At 43.2% G+C, this 21,986-nt stretch overlaps 1 protein-coding gene across 1 annotated transcript in view; it reads left to right on the top strand.

Annotated features, from left to right (window-relative positions):
- The first annotated feature begins 386 nt into the window (after nucleotides 1–386).
- LOC143984481 (HLA class II histocompatibility antigen, DM beta chain) overlaps nucleotides 387–21,986 on the top strand; it is a 38,649-nt gene continuing 17,049 nt past the window's right edge. The window contains exons 1-4 of the mRNA XM_077484638.1: nucleotides 387–522; nucleotides 8,809–9,099; nucleotides 12,417–12,692; nucleotides 18,724–18,840. Coding sequence (XP_077340764.1) covers nucleotides 462–522; nucleotides 8,809–9,099; nucleotides 12,417–12,692; nucleotides 18,724–18,840 — 745 coding nt within the window. The 5' untranslated portion in view covers nucleotides 387–461. The remainder of the gene's footprint in view (nucleotides 523–8,808; nucleotides 9,100–12,416; nucleotides 12,693–18,723; nucleotides 18,841–21,986) is intronic.

Genomic DNA, 21,986 nt, shown 5'->3' with positions numbered 1-21,986 from the left:
TTCCCAGACTCCTCAGCAGGGCCCGGCTCACCCACTGATTGGTTCTGAGAAGGCTGATACTCCAAACGTCCAACCAGGCCTCGTTCTGGCCTGTCATGTGCACCTCACCGTACACATGACCAAGCAGAACTTCTAACACAGCCCGGCCAATGTCAAAGTTAACCTACATAATTAACCCTCAGAACCCCACTACTGTTCTGAGGCAAAAACTAAATTTACACATGAATGACACTTTGTCCAAAATGTCATCCGCTACACATATGCTATATATTTTTATTTGTTATTTTTCCACGGATGTGGAGTTACCCTTTAAAGCAAAAAGTCCCTTAAAATTATGAGCAAATCTTTATCTAGTAACAGCCAATGTCACCTCCTCCTGATTTTTCATTGGCTGCAGATTTCAGGACTGAATAACAAACTTTGGGTTTCAGTTCAGTTGAGAATCCGAAGTCTCCGCAGAGATGAGCTCAGCTTTTCCTGCATTTCTCCTGATATACGGCTTGTCCTGGACATCCACAACAGGTAGTGTACTCACTTTTTACTTTCTTTGCACAGAAACCTAATATTTACAACTTCCTGTAACAATTCCATTCACCAGACTAATCCTGAAACCAAATTTAGCTGTTACTGAATATTGTTTTTGTAATAATTTATCACTTGAGATTTTTTCTTGTTTGAAGCTTAACTTCAGGCAACCCGCTAAATACACCGATTAAATACATATATTGGAGCTGTCGTATTTCTGTCCATCCAGTTCTGAAATTTACCCAGCTCTGCCTCACAGCTCAGCCCTGTCTGGCAGGAGAAAAAACCCCAGTATTTTACTGCAGCAGTAAAGTAACACAGAACTGGTCCCTCCCTCAGCCTGTGACTGGACAGTGAAAGGAGAATCTGCAGATTGCGGAGCTCATCTGTGTCATTCTGTTCTCTCCTCCTATCAGCATGTTCCTTGCACTACAGCACAACTGATTGGCTTCTTGTGCTGCTTCTCCCTCCCTTCTCTCTGAGCTCTGCTGCTCCGGGATTGCTAGAGGCTGATACCAGGTCAGGTAATGACACTGCTTACATTTTAAAAATACATTTAAAGATGTATTAATGCTTGCTTTAATTTTTTTAAATATCTGTCTGGAGTTAATCTTTAACCACTAGCTGACTGCTCCATGCCGATATACGTAGACACAATGGCAGCAGTGGGCAAATGGACATACCTGTACATCCCCTTTGAGACTGGGGATAGCAGGCGCGTACAATGTGCCCGTGTGACCAGCGGGCTCGATGTCCGCCGGTCTCCCATCGATCATGTCACAGAGCCTCAGAACGGGGAAGTGCCTATGTAAATAAGGCATTTCCCGTTCTGGCTTGTGTCATGACAGAGATCACCACTCCCTGTCATCAGGAGCGGTGATCGCTGTCATGTGACTTGAGGCCCATTCCCCCCCCCTCAGTTACAATCACTCCCTAGGACACACTTAACCCCTTCATTGCCCTCTAGTGGTTAACCCCTTCACTGCCAATGTAATTTACACAGTAAGCAGTGCATTTTTATAGCACTGATTGCTGTATAAATGACAATGGTCCCAAAATATTGTCAAAATTGTCCGATGTGTCCGCCATAATGTCACAGTCCCGATAAAAATCGCTGATCACCGCCATTACTAATAAAAAAAAATGCCATAAAACTATCCCCTATTTTGTAGATGCTAAAACTTTTGTGCAAAACAAACAATATACGCTTATATATGCATAAAATATGTAGAAGAATACTCATCGGCCTAAACTGAAAAAATAATTATTTTTTATATATATTTGGGGGATATTTATTATAGCAAAAATTAAAAATAATGCGATTTTTTTCAAAATTGTTGCTCTTTTTTTGTTTATAGCACAAAAATAAAAATCGCAGAAGTGATCAAATACCCCCAAAAGAAAGCTCTATTCGTGGGAAAAAAAGGATGTTAATTTTGTTTGGGTGTAATGCCGCACGACCGCACAATTGTTAGTTAAAGCAACGCAGTGCCGAATCTCAAAAAGTGCACATGTCAGGAAGGAGGTAAAATCTTCCGGGGCTGAATCGGTTAAAGCATAAATGTAAAAAGCCCAAATTATTTTACATTACAAATGTGAAAGGGTTTTAACCTCTGTCAGCTTTTTATTGCTCACTGTGTCTCTACCGGGGAGATTTGCCCCTCTATTTGTTCTGGTAACCATTTTCCCTGGAAAAAATTATGAAAAATACAAAATTTTTCAGTTATCAAGAAAACACAAGGTGGGGGGAATCTTTTAATGGAGACACTCATTATGGATATAACTTTGGAGAGATTTCATCTAACTTCCTGTTGTGTCTGTGTGACAGAAAAGGACAAATGCAAGAAAACTCAGAGAATTTGAACCATTTCCTATCCAAAGAAGAATATATACTTACTTATCTTTTTGCACTTAAAGCAAGACCAAAAACATATTATATAGCAGCTGAACAATTATTCGATGTGATGACTGCATTTGTTTTTTAAGACTATTTCTCTTTTCCGAGTGATCCGGCCATTAAGTCTGTTATTTTTTTATTTTTTTTATCTCCTTTTAACTGAACAAATAGTCCAGACAAAGTGGCATAGGGTTGAGACAAACCATTTATCATTGGCAGAGGTGCTTACAATGTTCAGCTTATAATAATTCATGTAAAATCTTTATTCCAAAAGGAATTAAAAAAACTGCTGCTGTAACTGCTTATTAATATTATAATTATTAGCGTGTTAGCTGGAGTTCGACAATAATTTGTTAGTCAAGTCCATCTAAATCTGCTAGTACAGCCAACACTTCCCTCCCCCCAGACTGATAATGCTGCTGTTGAAGAGTGTCTCCGTTGCTCCTCCATCCAGAGTGCAGACATCCTAATACAGGAGGTGTGTTACTGGCCAGACTGGGTGAAAATAACAGAAAAAAGTCTAATAAAAGAAAATAAATTCTGCCACCAGCTTTAAAGATTTGTAAACTGCAATAGATTCAATTTGGGTTTTTGGGTTTAACCACTTGCCGCTCGCCCACCATCAAATGACAGCTGGGTGGCACAGCTCTCATTATGGGTGGACTTCATATGACGGCCCTCCAGAACGACCGCTCTCGCTCGCCCGTGGGGGCATGCATCACAACGATCGGTGGTGTGGTGTGTCAGTCTGACACACTGCTACACAGATCTCGGTAAACAGCCTCTGATGGAAGCTCTTTACCATGTGATCAGCCGTGCCCAATCAGGGCTGATCACGATGTAAACAGGAAGAGCCGTTAATCAGCTTTTCCTCACTCGCGTCTGACAGACATGAGTAGAGGAGAGCTCTACTGACAGGGGGGGGGGGTCTGTGCTGATGTTTATCAGCACTGCCCTACCTTGGATGCCCACTCAGGACCACCAGGGATGGCCAACACACTGGACCACCAGGTATGCCACCCTAGACCACCAGAGAAATGCCCATCAGTGCATAGGCAGCTGCCAATCAGTGCCCATCCCAAATGCCTGCCAGTGCCATCAGTGATGCCTAACAATGCCATCTATCAGTGCCGCATATCAGTGCCACGTATCAGTGCCCAACAGTACTGCCTATCAGTGCCCAGCAGTGTTGCCTATCAGTGCCACCCATAAGTATCCATCAGTGCAGCCTTTCAGTGCCCATCATTGTCACCTATCAGTGCCCACCAGTGCCACCCATGAGTGCCCATCAGTGCTGTCTATCAATGCCCATCAGTGAGGCATATCAGTGCCACCTACCAGTGCCCATCAGTGCTGCCTATCAGAGCCCATCGTCAGTACCCATCAGTGCCACCTCATTGGTGCCACCTCTTATCAGTGCCCATCAGTGAAGGAGAAAACATACTTATTTACAAAATGTTATAACAGAAACAAAAGACTTTAAAAAATTTTTTCAAAATGTTTGTTTTTCTTAGGCCGCGTACACACGCGGGGACTGTTCGCCCAACTTTGTCCGCTGAACAGTGTTTCGGCGGACAGTCCGCTCGTGTGTGGGCTTTCAGCGGACAGTTTCAGCGAACAGTCTGCTGAACAAAGTTTTTCGGAAATTCCGAAAAACTGTCCGCTGAAACTTTGTTTCAGCGAACAGTCCCCTCGTGTGTAGGCTTGTTCGTCAAACTAAGTTCCGCGCATGCTCAGAAAGGATTTACACGCCGAAAGTTGTATTGCAGTGTATAGGACGTCGTATTTTTCGTCCCGTCGTATGTGCCGTTCACGTCATCGCGCACGGTTTCAGCGGACTGTTCGTTCGTCGTGTGTGGGCAAGTCCGTCCATGCTAATTTTGAGCGGACTGTCCGCTGAAACTGTTTGACGGACAAAGTTGAGCGAACAGTCCCCGCATGTGTACGCGGCCTTACTTGTTTAGCAAAAAATAAAAACCGCAGAAGTGATTAAATACCACTAAAAGAAAGCTCTATTTGTGGGAATAAAGCAATAAAAATTCTGTTTGGGTACAGTGTAGCATGACCGTGCAATGAAGTTTTGAGAAAAAGTCCTGGACAGCCGCACTCAAAAAAAATAACTTTCACCTTTATTGAGTAAACAAAATCACAAAAAAATGCCACAGCAGAACGGACTGAAGATTTGACGCATTTCACACTACAAACAGCGCTTAATCATAGCTATGATTAAGCACTGTTAATAGTGTGAAACGCGTCAGTTCTTCTGTGCGTTCTGCTGTGGCATGTTTTTGTGATTTTTTACTCAATAAAGGCGAAAAAAATCTTTTTGAGTCTGGCTGTCCAGGACTTTTTCTCAAAACTTCATTGCTATAAGCATTGCCAACACCTGTGTCTTCCAGCTTAAAGGAAAGGTTAGTTCCTAACTGACCTGCCTGGAACGGTGATATCTCTTTTCCAGCATGACCGCGCAATTGTCATTTAACAGCGACAGCGCTGAAAGCTGAAAATTGGCTTGGGCAGGAAGGGGGTGTAAGTGCCCGGTATTGAAGTAGTTAATACCACTCTAACCTCTTCCCAGTGACATTGGAAGGGGGATTTATCTTGGTCATTGCTGCAGCTGCGGGTATCAGTTATTTCAGCTGGCGATTCTGAAACAGGTAAAAGTTAAAAATAAAAACAAGCAAAGTGTAAAATTCCCTATATTTTCTGGTGCTTGAGGTGGGCAGACAGCCAGCCATAGAAGTGAATGACTGTACATCCTGGTGCTAATGTAAATGCAGACATTTCTGTGCACTGACATTTACTCTGCAGAAGTGAGATCTGTCTGTTTACACTGACAGATCTCCGTTCTGTCCTTCTCCGGAGCAATCGCAAGTAGCCGACGGCCATCGTGGCCACCAACCGAGTGCAGGGGCTCCTACGTCACGCGGTGGGTGCACACGCACACCCTATACTCCTTAAAGCGCCCACCGTACAGCTACAGCAATAAACGAAATTGATGGCAGGCGGTCGGCATGCGGTTAATATTAGTTCAGTGATTCACAGGAAAGCTAAATCTTCCAGCATTTTTCAGTTTATACAGTAAATGTTTGAGTTTGTAAAGAAAAATGCAGACACAGCTATTTTTTTTTTTTGGAAAAGACTAATATTCCCCTTTCTCCACTTTCTGTAAAGTACCGTATATACTCGAATATAAGCCGAGTTTCTCAGCACATTTTTTTGTGCTGAAAAGGCCCCCCTCGGCTTATACTCAGGCAAGCACTTTTCTGCTGCAGAAAATGACATTTTCTGAACTGAATTTGGGGCCCCCGTATCTCGGGGCCACTTAGTGCTAGGAACCCCAGGATATGTTGTAGTGCTAGTTCCACTCGGTTTGCACACCAAATTTGGGGTTCCTATCACTAAGTTGCCCCGAGATACGGGGCCCCAAAGTCAGTCAACTGTGTCCATCTGCAGCAATGTCATTTCGGGACCCTTTGGGTCCAGAAACCCCAAATTTTGGCTGCAGCTAGGAGGCATCTAGGAACCCTTAACTACCAAGTTTGAAGTTTGGGGCACAGCGAGGCATGCAAATGAACACAGTGAGGCTGAAAATGGACACAGTGAGGCTGCAAATGGGCATTGTTGTCCGTCTTTTCCACTGCGCATTTCTCACCCTAGGCTTATACTCGAGTCAATACGTTTTCCCAGTTTTTTGTGGTAAAATTACGTGCCTCGGCTTATATTTGGGTCGGCTTATTATTATTATTATTATTCAGGATTTATATAGCACCAACAATTTGTGCAGTGCTTTACAATATGAGGGCAGACAGTACACTTACAATACAAATCAATACAGGAGCAGGGGCGGACTGACAACTCATGGGGTCCCCAGGCAATAGGAGATTATGGGGGCCCCCGGGCAATCAGAGATTATGGGGCCACACAGTAGACACAAACACAGTATACAATCACACAGTATACACAGACATGTTTCTATTGGCTGAGAAGGTACTGGAGAGGTGGGGCAGCTATAATCTCTGGATTTTTAGACCAAAAGGATGTTGGTAATGGACATTTCAGAGACGGATGTAAATAAAACACAGATTTTTACATACTGTCCCTGGTTTTACTGAGGCTGGCAACCCTGATGGGGCCCCCTAGTGGCCCGGGCCCTCGGGCAGTGCCCAAGTGGCCGAATGGTCAGTCCGCCCCTGAACAGGAGGGATCAGAGGGCCCTGCTCGTTAGAGCTTACAATCTAGAAGAAGAATCTAGGCTTATACTCAAGTATATAAGGTAATAACAAATTTGAAACATTTTTCTTCATGTTTTGATTTGGAATAGACTGTGCCGTGTTCCCAATGCATTTGTGTGTATGAAAACAAAAGTTATTAGGATTTGGAGCTAAACTCACTTTTTTAAACACACTGCTATTATTTTGAACACAGTTATATAGTAGTATACTACTGCACGATTCTAGCTAAAATGACAATCGCAATTTTTTTTGTTTAGAATAAAGATCACAATTCTCGCGGCGTAACATTATCTTTCACATTATACAAAAAATTTAACTAACTTTACGGTTTAGTTTTTAAAAATACAGTGTGACATAAAAAATATTGCAATAACCGCCATTTTATTCTCTAGGGCAGGGATATGCAATTAGTGGACCTCCAGCTGTTGCAAAACTACAAGTCCCATCATGCCTCTGGGTGTTATGCTTGTGGCTGTCAGAGTTTTGCTATGCCTCCAAAGACATGCAGGTAGGCTAATTGGCTTCTGTCCAAAATTGGCCCTAGTATATGAATGGGGACCTTGGATTGTGGGCTCCTTGAGGGTAGGGACCAATGTGAGTGTGCAATGTACAGGGATAGGGGCAATTGTAGACACTCACTCTGGTTGAACTGGATGGACTGGTGTCTTTATTCAACCTTACAAACTATGAAACTATGAGTTGTAGTTCTGCAACAGCTGGAGGTCCACTAATTGCATATCCCTGCTCTAGGGTCTCTGCTAAAAAGTAAATATTTAGATATATAAGATATCTATCTATCTATCTATCTATCTATCTATCTATCTATCTATCTATATAATGTTTGAGGGTTCTAAGTAATTTTCTTGCAGAAAATACGGATTTTAACTGTAAGCCACACATGTCAGAAAAAGGTTTATTCTTTAAGTGGTTAAACTGACCTCATTTACAGACCAAAGTTCATCCCTTTGATCTAAAAGGGATCTAAAAGAATTAAATGATGCAATGGGGGTTATTTACAAAAGACAAATTCACTTTGCACTACAAGTGCACTGCAATTGCACTTGAAAGTGCACTGAAAGTCTACTTTCAAGTGCAGTCGCTGTAGATCTGAGGGGAACATGCAATGAAAATAAAAATCATAATTTTTTCTTACACATAATTGGATAATAAAATCAGCAGAGCTTCCCCTCACTTTCAATTGCACTTGCAATACACTTGTAGTGCAGAGTGGATTTCACTTTAGTAAATCAACCCCAATGTTTATAGTTCTCTCCCAGGCCGATAATGTTGTGATAAACTTGGCAGGCTGCTTGTTTTTTTTTTTTTGACAGCTGTCAGCTGTGAGCAGAGAACTCTCTGCACTGAATCAAGGAAATGCTGTATCAAGATCTTTAAGGGGGGTTGAATCGAGATCGCGATTTTTTAACCATTAATCATCCAGCTCTACTATATAGTAGGGGTGCAACGGATCAAAAAACTCACCGCTTGGATCGTTCCTTGGATCAGAGTCATAGATCGGATCATTTTTCGGATTAGTAAATAATAATTGAATTTGCAAAAACCTGTGAAAATGCCAACACCATATAGTCCCCACTGTAATATCCACGTCATCTCCCCCAATGTAATATTGGCTGAGCATGGATGGGTATGGCTGGGTGTTGCCGAGTATTGCAGGGTATTGCAGAGTATTGGCAGGGTAAGTATTACATAGTTAGTCAGGTTGAAAAAAGACACAAGTCCATCTAGTTCAACCACATTGGCAGGGTAAGTATTTGCAGGGTATTGGTGAGTATTGGCAGGGTATTGGTGAGCACCCGTCGGCGATTTGACAGAGTGATCACATTGTAAATGCAGACGGGTGCACCAAGATGGCCACTGCTCCGGAACTAGGCTGAAGCGGTGGCCTTTCCTAAAGCCGAGACCCCGGAGCACTCCGCGGATCACAGCGTGTGCCGATCCGAGTGGGGTGACCCGTTTGGATCACGGATTGGTGCCGATCTGTTGCACCCCTACTGTATAGCCATTCATTTCTATGGCTGGCTGTATGCTCACCTGCTGCACCTCGGGCTTTTGGGAACACTAGGTATATTTTATGGCTGTCCATGAGGTCTTATTGTTATAACTCCATCATATTTTGCATTGTTTCTGCAGGTTACTTGATGCAAAAAGTTTCCCAGTGCACGTTCAGTGATCACCAGCAAGGAAATATTACATTTGGCACTGAGTTTAGTTTGAACCGCCAAGTTATCCTGAATTATGATAAAGAGAATGAAACGTATGTACTGTGTCCGTTCGGTTGTATCGAAGAGATGGAGACTGTTGCAGAAAAAATTGCCACCATCCTCAACACCAATCCAGACACAGTGACTCTGGTTAACAAGGAGGAAGAACGATGCAAGGAGGAAGTAAAGACATTCTGGGACAAGACGGTGGAGAGGAAAGGTAAGTGATGAAGGGTACTGTAGGTAAGTCCTTTCTATGGTCAACTAGGTTGGGTCACTCACTGGCCAGAGCATTGAACAGATATGTAGTGCAGCCAAATTCCTGATCACAGAACCTGCACATTGCAGCTGGCTTAGTACTGAGCTTAGTACTCAGTTTCCACATTAACATCCTCACCCTAGGTTAAAGAGGAAGTAAACCCTGATGAGTTTACTTCCTCTTTCATTACCTGCAAAGGTAAAGCATAATGGACTACAATGCATCGCATAGTCTTCCATTATGTGTCACTTACCTGACACAGGAGCCAGCGAAGTCACCGCTCTCCCCTGTAGTCCGGTGCATCCATCTTCTCGGTGGGTCTCACTGCTCCGCCGCTGTCATGCGCACAGGAGCCGCCACGCGCGGCATATCGCCGTTGACGGGTGCCACGCTCAGTGCGCCTGTGCGCCGCTGTCTACGGTGCATGCGGTGCCTGTCTTTCGGGAAATATCTCCTAAACCGTGTAGGTTTAGGAGATATTTCTTGGACCTACAGGTAAGTCTTAATCTAGGCTTACCTGTAGGTCAAAGTGTGTTGTAAGGGTTTCCAACCACTTTAACACCCATGTGTTTTTTTTTTTGTGCGTTTTGCAGTTTGCTGAAACACGCTACAGTCCATTTAACATGGTTTCCTATGGTACACGTTCACATCTATGCGTTTTTCAGCCAGCACGTTTTTAGAAAGGGTCAGGGACTTTTTTCCCTGCAGCAGATTGCATTTTGCATGTAACAGACTTCAATGGACCCGCACCAAAAATGCAAGTGTTTTGTATTTTTACACACGTTTTGTGTTTTTTTTTCCCCATTACAAACTGTGTTTAGCTGGTTGTTAAGGCACAGGCCGGCTGCCACATCCTTAACTGATGAGCCATCAGCTGTCAGCAGGGTTCCCAGCTGACAGCTGAAAGTAAAAACAAAATTTGCTGACAATAAAAAAAATCAGTAAAAGAAGCACATGTGTTTCCCCCCAATCCATACCAGGCCCTTTGGGTTTGGTATGGATTTTGAGGATTTGAAGATTTTGAGGGGAACCCCACGGAAATTTTTTTTTTTAAATGGTGTGGCCCCCCACCCCCCAAAATCCATACCAGACCCTTATCAAGCAGGTCAAAAATGTGTCTTTCGTGTTCTATCTTAGTCACTCTAATTGCAATGTGAATTAGGGATTAGAGTGCAAGCTTCATGAAGGCAGAGACTGATGTGAATGTACAATATACTCTATATGTAAAGCTTATGTATTATTTATAAAATAAATAAGCCATAGTGCCCACATCATATACTGCGGTCCTAACTCTATATTTTTTAAACTTCATAATTTGGAGCATATATAGCAGTGAATAAATTAAGTATGGGTTTGTCTGGAGGGAACCCACTCCTCCTTCTTTTGTGCAGTGGCCCAACTCATTTGGTCAAGGGAGGATTATGGTGTGGAGATGTTTTTCAGGGGTTGGCCCCTTAGTTCCAGTGAAGGGAACTCTTAAGGCATCAAGACATTTTAGGCTATTTCATGCTCCCAACTTTGTGTTAACAGTTTGGGGATGGCTCCTTCCTGTTCCAACATGACTGCTCACCAGTGCACAAAGCAAGGCCTATAAAGACATGGATAAGAGATTTTTGGGTGGAGGAACTTGACTGGCCTGCACAGAGTCCTGACCTTAACCTGATAGAACACCTTTGGGATGAATTAGAGTGGGTGAATGGTCAAAACATTCCCATAGACACACTCCTAAACCTTGTGGACGGCCTTCCCAGAAGAGTTGAAGCTGTTATAGCTGCAAAGGGTGGGCCAACTCAGTATTGAACCCTACGGACTAAGACTGGGATGTCATTAAAGTTCATGTGAATGTAAAGGCAGACGTCCCAATACTTTTCGTAATATGGTGTATGTAATACTTTTTGTAATTTTCTGACTGGGGACAAAGGAGATCAGGATAGATAATGGGGGTGAATCTCCTTAACATAGAAAAAGACAACAATTGGATTGTGACAAAGGCCCTATCCTTAAGTTGGCCATACATTATATATTTTTTTTATTCAATTTCCTTTAGATTTACCTTCAACTATGTAGTGTAAGGGCCTGCCTGACTGCATACAAATTGGAAGTGTTTAGGTTTAACCTCATATTATATAGTTTGGTACAAGAATATTGTATAATGTATGACCAGCCTTATTCCACTCTGTCCAAGACTATAAAAAGTTGTAATTTAAATAATGCAACTTCCATATAAATGATGCATTGAATTATATCTATATGTTTTCATTGTCTTTAACCACTTCCCGACCAGCGCACGACGATATACGTCGACAGAATGGCACGGGCAGGCATATTGGCATACAGGTACGTCCAATATTCGATGCCGCCCTGCCATCGGGAGCGACCCGCGGACTCGATCGCCGCGGGCATCCCCGCGATTGTCTCACGGAGCGGCCGAATAGAGGAAATGCTGTGTAAACAACATTTCTCTATTCTGCCTAGCAACTAGTGACGCTGATCTCTGCTCCATGTGATTGGAGCAGAGATCAGTGTACACTAAATGAAAGCCCAACCCCCCACAGTTAGTAACACACCCCTAGGAACACTTAACCCCTACACTGCCACCCACTGGTTAACCCTTTCACTGCCAGTGTCATTTACACAGGATTCACTGCATTTATATAGCAGTGATTACTGTATAAATGACAATGGTCCCAAAAATGTGTCAAAAATGTCCGATGTGTCTGCCATAATGTCGCAGTCACAATAAAAATCGCTGATCGCTGCCATTACTAGTAAAAAAAAAAATAATAAAAAATTATTAATAAAAATGCTATAAAACTATCCCTATTTTGTAAACTCTATAACTTTTGCGCAAACCAATCAATAATCGTTTATTGCGATTTTTTTACCAAAAATATGTAGAAGAATACGTATCGGCCTAAACTGAGGGAAAAAAATGTTTTTTTATATATTTTGGGGGGATATTTATTATAACAAAAAGTAAAAAATAATGCGTTTTTTCAAAATTGTCGCTCTATTTTTGTTTATAGCGCAAAAAATAAAAACCGCAGGGGTGATCAAATACGACCAAAAGAAAGCTCTATTTGTGGGAAAAAAAGGACGTCAATTTTGTTTGGGAGCCACGTCGCACGACCGCGCAATTGTCAGTTAAAGCGACGCAGTGCCGAATCGCAAAAAGTGGTCTGGTCTTTGACCAGCAAATTGGTCCGGTCTGAAAGTGGTTAAAGAATTCTCTTTTTTTTATATTTCTAACTCTTGTATCTGATTGTCTCCCCATCCAGTGAAACCATCTGTGAAAGTCTTTTTACCAGTTCAAGTCCATCCTGACAGTCTCCCGGTTCTGATCTGCCATGTGTGGGGATTTTACCCCCCAGATATCACTGTAGCCTGGTTTAAAAATGGTAAATTGGTCAAGAAATGCACACAAGCTGTACGGACTGGAGACTGGACCTACCGTATTGTGGTGGCCCTGGATTTAGAGGATTCTCTCCCTGAAGACAACTACACCTGTCTGATCAGTCACCGAAGCCTGGACATCCCAATAGTGAAGAACTGGAGTGAGTGTGACAACGGGAATAGGGTTCCTCCACTGTACCCACAACATGTCCTTTCATTTGCTTCCCTTTCCTTCCAACATCCCTCCAAATTCCTATAATTATCTATGCAGATATATACTGTGCAGTCCATTAGGAGCTTCGCAGCCATTACTACATACTCTTCCAGACAGCCTTTTTCAATATTCCCATTCAATCCAATGGAGAGGCCAGCTATTGTTGAAACATGTGATAGACAGTCTTGCCATAATAATTAATGATTCATCCACACATGAGCAGTAAGTAAGGGAGAGCTGGGAACGTTTTCATTGGAGGCTCCCTGTACAATAAGGATCTGGCAAGAGCATGGATTGGTGAGAATACGGCTTTAGGGGGTCAAATTAAAGGATAATTAAAGTAATGTTATCCAGAACGCCAGCAAATATTAAAATGCATCCTTGTGGTGCAGTTATGATATAGTAACTGATTTTTCTTTCTTTTTTATATCTTGGAATACAGCTAACCTTTCCTGTTTCCCCGAAAATAAGACCTAGCGTGATTGTCGGTGATGGCTGCAATATAAGCCCTACCCCCCAAATAAGCCCTTGTAGGTCTTATTTTCAGGGTAGGGCTTATTTTTGGGGGAAACAGGGTAGAGCTTATTTGGGGAGTGGGGCTTATATTGCAGCCATCATCGACAATCACGCTAGGTCTTATTTTCGGGGAAACGGGGTAACTGTCTAAAGTCTTTTTTTTTTATTATCTTTTCTTAAAGTGGTAGCGAAGTCAGGTAGTTCATTTTTTCATATGGGTTTGCCTATAATAAGACCTTACCTCTATGTACAGTAAATATCTCCTACATTCACACCTTTTAGGAGATACAGTATTTGGGAGATGTCTTGCGTCCTGTACATGCCAGGGTTCTGGGTAAGCAGCTCTGCTCTTCCCCCCATACACATATTATTAGTGATATTATTGTACTAAGTGTTGTTATCACTTTGGTCAAGTTTACTGTTATTGATCACTTGTTAATCAGATTACAGATTTCCCCCTGATGAAGCCGCATTAGACCGCAAAACTAGTTGAGATGCTATCTGTGATCAACTATCCCACTGTGATCTTCCCCGTTTGGGGATCATTATCTTGGTGATACACGTGGATTGTTACCATGCTTTTAACTTGTTTTTGATTAATCATCAGGTGTTATTAATTTTATATTAACCGATTGCCGACCGCCTCATGTAAATACACGGGGGCTCGTACAGGCAGAATCACTTACCTGTACGTTGCCCTTTAAGCCCTTGTACACACGGTTGGACATTCCGATGGACTATGTCCGATAGGACCGTGTTGTCGGATAACCCGACAGTGTGTGGGCTCCATTGGACCAAGTTTTCTAGCTGGGCTATAAAATTTTCTGTCAACATGATCCGATCGGACTTTGTCCGATCATGTGTAGAGAATTCCGATCGGACAAAGTGCCAGGCATGCTCAGATCAAATTCCTAGACCAAAGCTATTGGCTACTAGCCTGAACGTAGTCCCGTCCTAACGAAATAACGTCATCACGTTAAGTACGATCGGATTTTCTGACGACTTTGTCCGGCTGTGTGTATGCAACAGTTTCGGACAAAATCCGTCAGACAAAATCCAACGGATTTGGTTGTCGGAATGTCCGACCATGTGTACAAGGGCTAAGAGGCAGCCAGCGGGCGCGCGCCCGTGGAAAGCTCCGTGATTCGCGTTGTGGGTCCTGCGGACTCAAGCGACACGGGGATACCCACGATGGCCTCACGGGGAGGAAGAACGGGGAGATGCTAATGTAAACAAGCATCGCCCCATTCTGCTTAGTGACACTGTCACTGATCTCTGCTCCCTGTGATCGGAGCAGAGATCAGTGACGTGTCACACAAAGCCACACCCCCTCACAGTTAGAAACATGCCCCAGGACACACTTAACACCTACACTGCCTCCTAGTGGTTAACCCCTTCACTGCCAGCGTCATTTACACAGTAATCAGTGCATTTGTATAGCACTTATTGCTGTATAAATGACAATGGTCCCAAAAATGTGTCAAAAATGGCCGATGTGTCCACCATAATGTTGCTGTCATGATAAAAATCGCTGATCACCGCCATTTAAAAAAAAAAATTATAAAAATGGCATAAAACTATCCCCTTTTGAGCAAACCAATCAATAATCGCTTATTGCGTTTTATTTTACCAAAGATTTATAGAAGAATACATATCGGCCTAAACCGAGGAAAAAAATGTTTTTTTATATATTTTTGGGGGATATTTATTATAGCAAAAAGTAAAAAATAATGCTTTTTTTTTCAAAATTGTCGCTCTTTTTTTGTTTATAGCACAAAAAATAAAAACTGCAGAGGTGGTCAAATACCACCAAAAGAAAGCTCTATTTGTAGGGGAAAAAAAGACGTCAATTTTGTTTGGGTGCCACGTCGTACGACCACGCAATTGTCAGTTAAAGCGATGCAGTGACGAACCGCAAAAAGTGCTCTGGTCAGGAAGGGGGTAAATTCTTCCGGGGCTGAAGTGTTTAATCCATTTTTATATCAATGAATTTTTGATATTTTTGTTTACAAAAATTTTAATTTATCCTAGTTGATATTGTACCAAGATAGTCCAATTGCCCCTGTCCTCTAAGGAGGCTTGGTTGGGGACCAAGCATCTGACCTCTTTAAATCTAAGATCCGATGTAATCATAAAGTTGTATGAGGCTGTATGAACAGTGATTGGATAAGCCTTAACATAAATAAATAAATAAAATATTCCATATGAAGCATCTGAAATTTCATGTGCAACCACCAGATGGGGCTCACAGCTCCTTTAAGCGTGTTTTTCTGTGTTATAAACAAGGGTCCTTCTAAGGAAGGACACGTCTTGTTACCTCCTATGAGCCTCATTCTCCTTTTAACCACTTAATAACCGCCCTATAGCCGAATGACGGCTTTAGGGCGGTTTCTTAACTGTGGGAGGCCGTCATATGACGTCCTCCCAGAATTCCGCTCTCGCGCGCCCCCTGGGGCGCGCACTCGAGAGCATCCGTAACCACGGTAAACGGCCGCTCGTCGCGGCCGTTTACCACGTGATCGCTCCGTCAAATGACGGAGTGATCACTTGTAAACAAACCGGCGTCATGTTATGACGCCGGTTCCTCCCTCCCCCTCTCTGTACCGATCGGAACAGCGGAGGGGGAGGAGATCGGTGTCAGCAGCGATGTGGGCTGCATCTGCAGTGCCCACATCGCTGCTCACCGAAAATTAACCCCTCAATTCCCTGCAAATACTCTGCATTACTCTGCAATACCCAGCAATACCCTGCATTACCCTGCATTTTTCTGCATTACCCTGCATTACTGCATTACTCTGCATTACTCTGCAATAGTCTGCATTAAACTGCAATACTCTGCAATACCCTGCAACACTCTGCAATGCTCTGCAACACCCACCAATACCCTGCAACACTCTGCAATGCTCTGCAACACCCGCCAATACCGTGCAACACTCTGCAATGCTCTGCAACACCCTCCAATATCCTGCAATGCTCTGCAACGCTCTGCAACACCCGCCAATACCCTGCGACACTCTGCAATGCTCTGCAACACTCTGCAATGATCTGCAACACCCACCAATACCCTGCAACACTCTGCAATGCTCTGCAACACCCGCCAATACCGTGCAACACTCTGGAACACCCTCCAATATCCTGCAATGCTCTGCAACGCTCTGCAACACCCGCCAATACCCTGCAACACTCTGCAATGCTCTGCAACACTCTGCAATGCTCTGCAACACCCACCAATACCCTGCAACACTCTGCAATGCTCTGCAACACCCGCCAATACCGTGCAACACTCTGCAATGCTCTGCAACACCCTCCAATATCCTGCAATGCTCTGCAACGCTCTGCAACACCCGCCAATACCCTGCAACACTCTGCAATGCTCTGCAACACTCTGCAATGCTCTGCAACACCCACCAATACCCTGCAACACTCTGCAATGCTCTGCAACACCCGCCAATACCGTGCAACACTCTGCAACACCCTCCAATATCCTGTAATGCTCTGCAACGCAATATTCTGCAACGCCATACTCTGAGATACCCAGCCATACTCTGATATACCCAGCCATACCCAGCCATAGTCGGTGATACCCTGCAATACCCAGCCATAGACACCCCCCCCCTCCCGCCGCCCTCCGGTGCTTCTACCGACTCGCCAATACTATCAAATCCAGAATCTTTTTTTTTTTTTTTTTTTTTTTCAGGCTTCCCAGCTTAGAGGTGAGATGCGGGGTCTTATTGACCCCACATCTCACTGTAAAGAGGACCTGTCATGCCATATTCCTATTACAAGGGATGTTTACATTCCTTGTAATAGGAATAAAAGTGATCAAAAAATAAATTTTTGGGGGAAAAAATGTCAAACTAAAATAAATAAAGTAAAATGAACAATAAAATGTTTTATTATTTTTTTAAAGCGCCCCTGTCCCCATGTGCTCGCATGCAGGAGCGAACGCATACGTAAGTCCCGCCCACATATGAAAACGGTGTTCAAACCACACATGTGAGGTATCGCTGCGTACGTTGGAGCGAGAGCAATAATTCTAGCCCTAGACCTCCTCTGTAACTCAAAACATATAACCAGTAAAAAAAAATTAAATCGTCGCCTATGGGGATTTTTAAGTAGCGACGTTTGGCGCCATTCCACGAGCCTGTGCAATTTTGAAGAGTGACATGTTAGGTATCGATTTACTCGGTGTAACTTCATCTTTCACATTATGCAAAAATTGGGCTAACTTTACTGTGTTTTTTTTTTTTTTAAGCACAAAACAGTTTTTTTTCCAAAAAAAAGCATTCGAAAAATTGCTGCGCAAATACCGTGCGAGATAAAAAGTTGCAACGACCACCATTGTATTCTCCAGGGTGTTTGCTAAAAAAACATATATAATGTTTTGGGATTCGATGTAATTTTCTAGCAAATAAATGATGATTTTTACATGTAGGAGAGAAATGTCAGAATTGTCCTGGGTGCTCCAGAACGCCTGATGGCGCTCCCTGCATGTTAGGCCTCTGTATGTGGCCACACTGTGTAAAAGTCTCACACATGTGGTATCGCCGTACTCGGGAGTAATAGCAGAATGTGTTTTGGGGTGTAATTTGTGGTATGCATATGCTGTGTGAGAAATAAACTGATAATATGACAATTTTGTGAAAAAAAAAAAAAGTAAAATAAATCTTGATTTTGCAAAGAATTGTGGGAAAAAATGACAACTTCAAAAAACTCATCATGCCTCTTACTAAATACCTTGGAATGTCTTCTTTCCAAAAAGGGGTCATTTGGGGGGTATTTGTACTTTTCTGGCATGTTGGGGTCTCAAGAATTGAAATAGGCCGTCAGTACTTCAGGTGTGATCAATTTTCAGATATTGGCACCATAGCTTGTGGACTCTATAACTTTCACAAAGACCAAAAAATATCCACCAATTTGTACTTATTTTTACCAAAGATATGTAGTAGTAGAAATTTTGGCCAAAATTTATGAAGAAAAAATTACTAATCTGCTAAATTTTATAACCGAAATGAAGAAAAATTCATTTTTTTACAGAATTTTCTGTATTTTTTCTTTTATAGCACAAAAAATAAAAAACCCAGCGGTGATTAAATACCACCAAAAGAAAGCTCCATTTGTGTGAAAAAAAGGACAAAAATTTCATATAGGTCCAGTGTTGCATGACTGAGTAATTGTCATTCAAAATGTGAGAGCACCGAAAGCTGAAAATTGGTCTGGTTATTAAGGGTGTTTAAGTGCCCAGTGGTCAAGTGGTTAATCAAGTACAGTATACTGTGCTAAAACAGAAAATGGAGATCCTGATTGGTTCCTGAGGGCAAAGAGAACTTTCTTTCTCGAGACATTTGAAGGTCATTGTATGTCACTTTATTCTTTCTTAGTTTGAGATTCTCATTAACATATTCCAGCAACAATTCTTTAATTTCATTGCATTTCTTCCCATCATCCTCTTGTTTGGACAGAACACGGCTTGACCAACATACAGATCATTAAGATCAGTGCCGCTTCAGTTGTCTTTGTGTTGGGACTCGTCTTCCTTATTACAGCAATAGCTTGTTGGAGGAATGCCAAGAGAAGCGGTAAGAGTCATAAACACAACAGGAAATATTAAGCTGTCACGTTCACAGTGTATTATAACTTTAATGTGATTCTAAATGTATTTTATTCTTTAAAATGACAAACATGTTATACTTACCTGCTCTGTGTAATGGTTTTGCACAGAGCATCTCCGATCCTCCTCTTCTCTGGTCCCCCCCTCTGGCACTTTCTCTGATTGCCCTCATAGCAAGCTACTTGCTATGAGGGCACTTGTGTGGCTCACTCCAAGTATCTCTGTCTGCGTCTATTGACACAAACAGAGGGACTCAGCCCCCCACTCCCTCATCACTGGCTTTGATTGACAGCAGCAGGAGCCAATGGCTTCTGCTGCTGTCTCAAGGCCAATGAGTTGGGAGAGAGCAAAGAGAATCTCTCCTCTCATGCACATCTGGCTCGAGGTCTGGCTCAGGTAAGTATAAGGAGGCTGGGGTGGGGAAATGTATACCTTAATGCTTTTTTTTTTTTTTTTACGGTAAAACACCTTCTTCCTTTATAACCACTTTAGAGTCTACTTGTCACCTGCAGAAACCTCATAAACTGAGTGGAAGCACCATAGAAACCTTCAGGTGTCTCTTATCGCACCATGGGACCCCCCAATATTGCACAAATTTCAACACTTCCCAGTTATGTTGCAAGCTGACTTACCCTTCCCCAACATCCCATACTTAGATAATAACTCCCAAATGTACCTGATTTGGAGTTACTGTCCATCTTTTGGAACAATGTCCCTGTGTCCTTCATTCCTCCTCAGCTGTCCCTCTTTTTGGTCTGATTTTTAGACATCTACGGTATAAAAACGCACTACAGCTGTAGCGGATGACATTTGGGATCAAATGTCACATGCAATGTAAATTTAGTTTTTGCCTCAGGACCCTATGGTACTAGGGTTAATTGTGTAGGTAGGCCTTAACACCAGTCTGGCCAGGCCATGATTGATGTTCTGCCTGGTCATGTGGACGGTGAGATGCACATGACTGGCTAGAACCAGGTCTGGTTGGATGTTTGGGCAGGCGTGGGTCACGTGTTTGGGGTTCCGGAGTTGTTCGAGAGACCCGTGTGGTCTGTTCTGGTTCCAGGAACGGGGTAGCCCCGTGAGGGGTCCTGGTCACGGGGCGTTCAACATCCCGCAACATGTTCCTGTCAGTGGCCCCTGATAGACCCGACTGGTCTGGGGTAGGAATCCGTCTGTTCCCGAGTCTCGGAGCCAGCTTTTCCGAGGCACAGTAACTGAGGGAGGATTCAAAGTGTCCAGGTGTGCTCTCGGCTTGGAGGGACACCGCAGCTCATGGAAGTGACCGGGGGAGGATTCTTCAGAGGAGGGCCGGCAAGTGGCATCCTGAGAAGTGCCTGGTTACTGAGTTGGGAAGAACATTGACGAGTCCACACTTTTCCAGTACGTCAAAGGAGGTGGGAAACGTTCCAGGTACTGTAGAAAAAAGGTTCCTGTTCACCTTCAGTTGTTTGTTCAAGTTTTGAGTCAACGTGCTGACTGCCATGATCTCTGGCAAGAGATCTGTTCAGCCTTGAAGTACCCAGTTGTGAGGTCTGGGTGCCTGAGTTCTTCACCCGTACCCTCTGTTCCCTAAGAGACTGTGTTTTGTGAAAGTTCTACTGCAAAATAAAACCTTTGAAAGGACTTCATCTGTGTCAGTGTACAAATCGTTCGGTATCAACCCTGGGAACCCCTAAACGTGGAAGAGCAGGCAAGGTAGGCCCAAAAAGTCAAGGCCGCCCTGCAATGGGTTATGGCCACTACACAGGCATACCCCACTTTTAAATACACAATGGGGTTTATTTACTAAAGCTGGAAAGTACAAAATCAAGCTCACTTCTACATAGAAACCAATGAGCTTCTAACCTCAGTTTGTTCAATTAAGCTTTGGTAATAAAACCTGGAAGCTCATTGGTTTCTATGTAGAAGTGAGCCTGATTTTGCACTTTCCAGCTTTAGTAAATAAACCCAATTGTGTACTTAAAAGTGGGGTATACCTGTAATTAACTATCAAAAGTGTTTTACTGGACTAAACCTTTCACCAAATTTCCAAATCGCTGCATTTTTTCATTTCAAAAGTTGGAATAAAGGAAAAGTAATGGTAAAAAAAAATAATGTATGGGCTTAACCAATTATTTTTGTGTATTAAAGAGGAAGTAATCCCTGATGAGTTTACTTCCTCTTTCATTCCCTGCAAAGGTAAAGCATAATGGACTACTATACATCGCATAGTAGTGCATTATGTGTCACTTACCTGACACAGGAGCCAGCGAAGTCACCGCTGTCCCCTGTAGTCTGGCGCATCCATCTTCTCGGTGGGTCTCGCTGCTCCGCCGCTGTCATTTGGCGAAGCCGCGATGACGTCACTCCCGCGCATGCGCACGGGAGCCGCCACGTGCGGCATATCGCCGTTGATGGTGACGCCGTTGATGGTGACGCGTTGATTGCCTGTCTTTCAGCAAATATCTCCTAAACCGTGTAGGTTTAGGAGATATTTCTTGGACCTACAGGTAAGCCTTAATCTAGGCTTACCTGTAGGTCAAAGTGTGTTGTAAGGGTTTACAACCACTTTAAGTCTCCATATAACAGGTTTAGCAGGGAATATACTTTGTACTTTTTGCAAGTAGGTGCCCCTCTTACCATCTTGGAAAGTTGGAAGTGTGTAGCTAAAATCACAAACAGAAAAATCAGCGCAAGGGCCAAAGCTTACAGTCAGTGGGATGTGTCCCTTGTGCTGATTCCTCAGCAGTAAGTAAAAATCCTCCTCCATCCCTGCCCCCCCCCCCTCCACCCCAGCCACTGTAATCTTATGGTGTGGCATGTTTAATACAACTAAGGGGCTGTCACAAGCGCTTATCAAGGGAGCTCAACTATGCCTGTCCTCTCCATCCAGCTTCTCCAGTCATGGAAGCCGTACTATAGCTTTTAAGAATAAAACCAGATCTATGAATGGAGGAGGGGTGAGTGATTGATAGGTATGTCCTCTCCATTCATATATCCTTTTTCATTCATAGAGGCTGTAGTGCAGCTTATAATGGAGCAGCTGGAGGAAAGGATGGGCATAGCTGGGCATCCTTGATGAACACCTGTGATGTCTCCTTAGTTGTATTAACGCCCACCATACCAGCAGATTAC

This window comes from Lithobates pipiens, unplaced genomic scaffold (assembly GCF_037356315.1).
Source record: "Lithobates pipiens isolate NorthernLeopardFrog02 unplaced genomic scaffold, aLitPip1_a1.2 Scaffold_1, whole genome shotgun sequence".
NCBI classification, from domain to species: Eukaryota; Metazoa; Chordata; class Amphibia; order Anura; family Ranidae; genus Lithobates; species Lithobates pipiens.
This window is presented reverse-complemented; position numbering and strand designations above follow the sequence as displayed.